This window comes from Tripterygium wilfordii, chromosome 2, assembly GCF_013401445.1.
Source record: "Tripterygium wilfordii isolate XIE 37 chromosome 2, ASM1340144v1, whole genome shotgun sequence".
Taxonomy (NCBI): Eukaryota; Viridiplantae; Streptophyta; class Magnoliopsida; order Celastrales; family Celastraceae; genus Tripterygium; species Tripterygium wilfordii.
Window position 1 is genome coordinate 1764574 of NC_052233.1, and position 4285 is coordinate 1768858.

A 4285-nucleotide genomic window follows, 5' to 3' on the forward strand; every position below is an offset into this window, starting at 1 on the left:
GTATGATTTCACCTACAAAATATAACAATATAACTCAACGAATAATTACATCAATACTAGAATACCTATTGGATGTGAAATGGAAATGGAGCGGGAGCGGGAGCGGGAACAAGAATTCAATCAATTCCTACGTTTGGTTGTTCAAGGAATTGTAACAGGAACTCTATGTTCCAATGTTTGGTATGTAGGAATTCATGGAGAAATGGAATGAGAATAATTGACAAATGACTATATTACCCCTTTAACAAAAGAAACATTTTGACAAATTTACATAACATCAACTGACATATATTCAACGTAGTTAAAAGGCATCAAGGCCATAATATAAAATCTACAAATACAAGAGTAAAAGGCATCAAGTCTATAATATAAAATCCATAAATACAAGAACTGTTAAAACATAAATTTAAATATGTTCAACAAAGGAAAATTCATTTTCATAAGATGCAATAAAATCCATAACTCTCACAACATTTCAACGCAAGTCTTGACAATGTTTCCATTTCTTCAACCGACAAACTAAAAAACATTGAAATCAATGTCTTATCACCCCTCATCTTAACTCCAGTAGCGAAGCGCTCATTGATGGATAGCTCCTCTAAAGTACGTAGTTCATCAAAGAACTTGTCCCTCCTATCCTCAGATCTCTTTTCAGTGCCAATTGCTTCACTAAGCTCGTGGGTGGCCTTCTCAATCTTTTTTCCCAATGTTGTAGCAACCTCTCGAATCGCCTCAATAACCTCTGTATTGTGACTGCACTTCCTTTTTTTTTTTTTGCTTGCTTGACTCACCATCACCTTGAGATGCAAAATTAGTTGCAGAAGGATTTGTATCTCCTTCAGTAGCTGACATTGGCTCTTGGGAAGGGAATGAGAATCTTCAGGCCTTACCCCAAACAGTGGGATGTTCATTTCATGCATATCATTCAACCAGTCTACATCAGGTAACATATCCGCTATCATCACTTTGGTTTATGACTTCTTCATTTTTCATTTCCTCGATGACATCTGTGGGATCTTGGGCATTACTTCCATTAGCTTGATCCTTACCATAAATGGTGTATAATGCCTCAAAATGCGGGATCTCTTTGTGCCTGAAATTAGCTGCCCGTTTATGACTCTACAAAAGAATAAGAAATATATTGACTTGTCATCAATTCATTCATATCATATATACACATAGCAGGCAATATAATATGCATGAAAATCAAAGAAGCAAATGCATGATAGTGCAGGCCTACTACTATAGAATATTTTCCAAACCAATGTAATAATAGACAAATGCAAAGCTGCACAAACAATGACCATTGATAAGCTATCAAAGTAGTTGACAAATAAAAAGAGAAATATTCTAAATATGAAAAGATAATATAAAAGAGATTTGAGAGGGTAATACTGCTTTACCATGCTTATCAATGGTCATTCAGAAAATGCTCCATGTGTATAATGCTGACATATTTAATTGAACCAAATACACTTGGATATTTTATTTATTTATATGATATGACTATTAATCAAGAAATCATGCCCACATCTGAACAAAAAAGATCAATTTCATACTAACCTTTATGTACTCCTCCCAAATAGGAGCTTCAGCTACAACACATTTTGTAATTGGATCCCAACCAAATCCACTAGTGCTCGGACCATAGACCATGTCATATACCACCGAGAAGTCCTTCTTCAATAGTTTTAGCTTCGACTCTATGTGAGGCTTCGCCTTGATTTCTATCTCAGGCATCTTATCTTTTATCACTTTCTCCAACACAGCCAAGTAACCAGTTTTGAACCCATTATCGGCATTTTACGTTCCAACATTGTACAAGTCCAATAAAGCATCAACAAGCACACTAGTCTCATCATCGGTCCACATATGTTGTTGTTTTGTTTTTTTAGACATGGCTTCATATCCAAGGAAGAAAGAAAAAATTAAACAAGCATACATATAGTTATTTTGCACACATTAACAGTACCAAGTTTTCTCCATTCATATATACCAAAAAGTACATACAGTTTCAACTATGGATTTTCCACATATACACCAAAAGTAACAAGCAGTAGCTAGTACATAATATTTAGTTTTACTTCATGTCGCATGCCTAGTTGCCCTCCATTCATTGAACATTTGAACTGCCAACTCCCTCCTCCAATTGCTCCACTGATCACTTGGTTCAATTGAAGAAATTGGTGGAGAAGAAAAGTTTAATGTACTATGCAATTGATCTAGTAATGGTTCCATTGGATCACTATCCATTTGTCTCCTAATTAGGTTATGCAACAAACAACATGCAATGATTATCCCGATTTTGTATCTTAATTGGGTAGAAAGATGGACTACGAAGAATTACCCAACTCATTTTCAGCAACCCAAAGCATCTCTCAATAACATTTCTGGCTGATGCATGTTTCATATTGAAAAGCTCCACAGGAGTGACTGGTTGATGGCCATGTCTCCAATCATTGAGATGATACCTTTACCCTCTAAATGGAGCTAAAAAGCCCTTACAATTGGTATAGCTAGCATCCACAAGATAATAGGACGGTTACTATTATGCATTCTGTGATTTATTGAACTAATTTACAATGTATGATCATGCATTCTCACCTTGTGGGACTTTTAGACCATTGCGCCTACTAATGGCATCACGTAGTACCCTCCCATCAGATGTAGAACCCTCCCAACCAGGAAGCACATAGATAAAATTCATGTCGGGTCCGCACACACCAAGCACATTGATTGAAATTTCACCTTTACGATTAGGTACCTAGCTTTCTCCGCTACTGGTACTCTTACTTTGATATGTGTTCCATCTAAAGCACCCAAACAATTCTACAAAGGAAAGCATAAAATAAAAATTCTAATTAAAAGTATTAAAATTATTGAAACCAGAAAAAAGAATAGCTACTGTTTTTAAATTACCTTAAACCATCTCCATTTCTGATCTGTTGAGTTTGATGGCACAGGTATAGGTTGTTTCAATAGCTCCCCGTGTAGACAAATGACAACGTTCAAAACCCTCCTAAAGTATTGACTAATAGTCTCACTAGATCGCTTAAATCTAAACTCGATAACCCTATTCTTGACATGGTGAGCCAAAATATGCAAGAATATTGCAACTTGTTCATCCACCAATATGTTTTTTGTTGGTTTTAGACCTCCTAAATTCTTTAACATAGACCATAGATTTCCAAAAGTCACCCTATTCATTCTTAATTGTGCAATGCATGTATTGTCACTTGAGTACACTAGATTTCTAAGGTGTGATCTTTGAACTGCAAAATCTAATATATAAGACCAACCTCTTGGTCTTAACGTTTGGAGTGATGTTGCAATACATAATAGATAAAAAAATTTGAACAATCGAGGAAACAATTTCGTTCCACAGAGACAATGCAGCAACCAATTTCTTCTTTCGCATCGTTCGAGCCATCACTGCATTATAATAGTGCATAAAGGAAGACCGCCCCATAGGACAAAGATAGCACAAATAAAGGAAGTTCAGAGGAGCTTAAAGAAAGTCTAAAGAGAAGCAAACAATTAAACAAAGAGCATTGGTTAGGGTCACATTGAAAGCAACTTGGGTGCATAGATTTTTCAATCCCTAATTGCAAATTATCCAATCCAACAGAGACCTTTTGTTAGTCAAATAATCACAGAAAGACCATCAAAATGCATGCTTTATTGATAAAAATTAATTCAACATTGAAGTGAAAGCAACAATTGTCAACTAATGAAAACGAAACGATAAAGTAAAAGAAATCTGCGCATATAAGAAGGTATGGAGGGAGGACCTAGAACGAGGATGGAGGCTTCTAAAAGCAAGAGGGGAAGACCCTGTTCGATCAAGAAAGTAAAATACATAAACAAATAGAGAATCATTCCCTAAACCCATACCCTGTTCGATCAAGAGAACTGCAAGGTTGAATGATTAAGAAGACGAACCTGTATTGGAGATGAGAAGCAGCAGTGCGTCGTCTTCTTCCTACCACTTTCGGCACAGACAGAATCGAATATGTGGGTTTTTAGGTTAAAAGAAATGAATGGCTGAGATTCATTCATATGAATGGTCAAGATCTCTTATCAAGGGTAATTTTGTAAATTCATTTGTTAATTTAATTATGGGCAGGAACGGAACTTGAAGTTCCTAGGGGAGAGCTGAGAATGTGAAGTTCCTGTGTACAAAGGAACTTTACAATTTCATTCTCATGAAAGCTAACAACCAAACACTGGAATTATCATTAGGAACGGAATACATGGTTCCATTCCCGCCGGAACCATGCAACCA

The 4285-nt window shown here is 36.1% G+C and overlaps 2 protein-coding genes across 2 annotated transcripts; both read right to left on the bottom strand.

The window, feature by feature from the left end:
- Window positions 1-343: 343 nt before the first annotated feature.
- LOC120007443 (uncharacterized protein At2g29880-like) lies at window positions 344-2532 on the bottom strand. The gene is made up of 2 exons (XM_038857673.1): window positions 1564-2532; window positions 344-1119 (listed from the first exon to the last, which is right to left on the bottom strand). The coding sequence occupies exons 1-2, from the start codon at window positions 1738-1740 to the stop codon at window positions 940-942; spliced, it is 357 nt and encodes a 118-aa protein (XP_038713601.1). The 5' UTR covers window positions 1741-2532; the 3' UTR covers window positions 344-939.
- Window positions 2533-2534: 2 nt separating this feature from the next.
- On the bottom strand, window positions 2535-4002 carry LOC120007433. Its single transcript, XM_038857662.1, has 2 exons — window positions 2920-4002; window positions 2535-2829 (listed from the first exon to the last, which is right to left on the bottom strand). Exons 1-2 carry the CDS (start codon window positions 3205-3207, stop codon window positions 2704-2706), a joined length of 414 nt encoding a protein of 137 aa, XP_038713590.1. The 5' UTR covers window positions 3208-4002; the 3' UTR covers window positions 2535-2703.
- Between the last annotated feature and the right edge of the window lie 283 nt (window positions 4003-4285).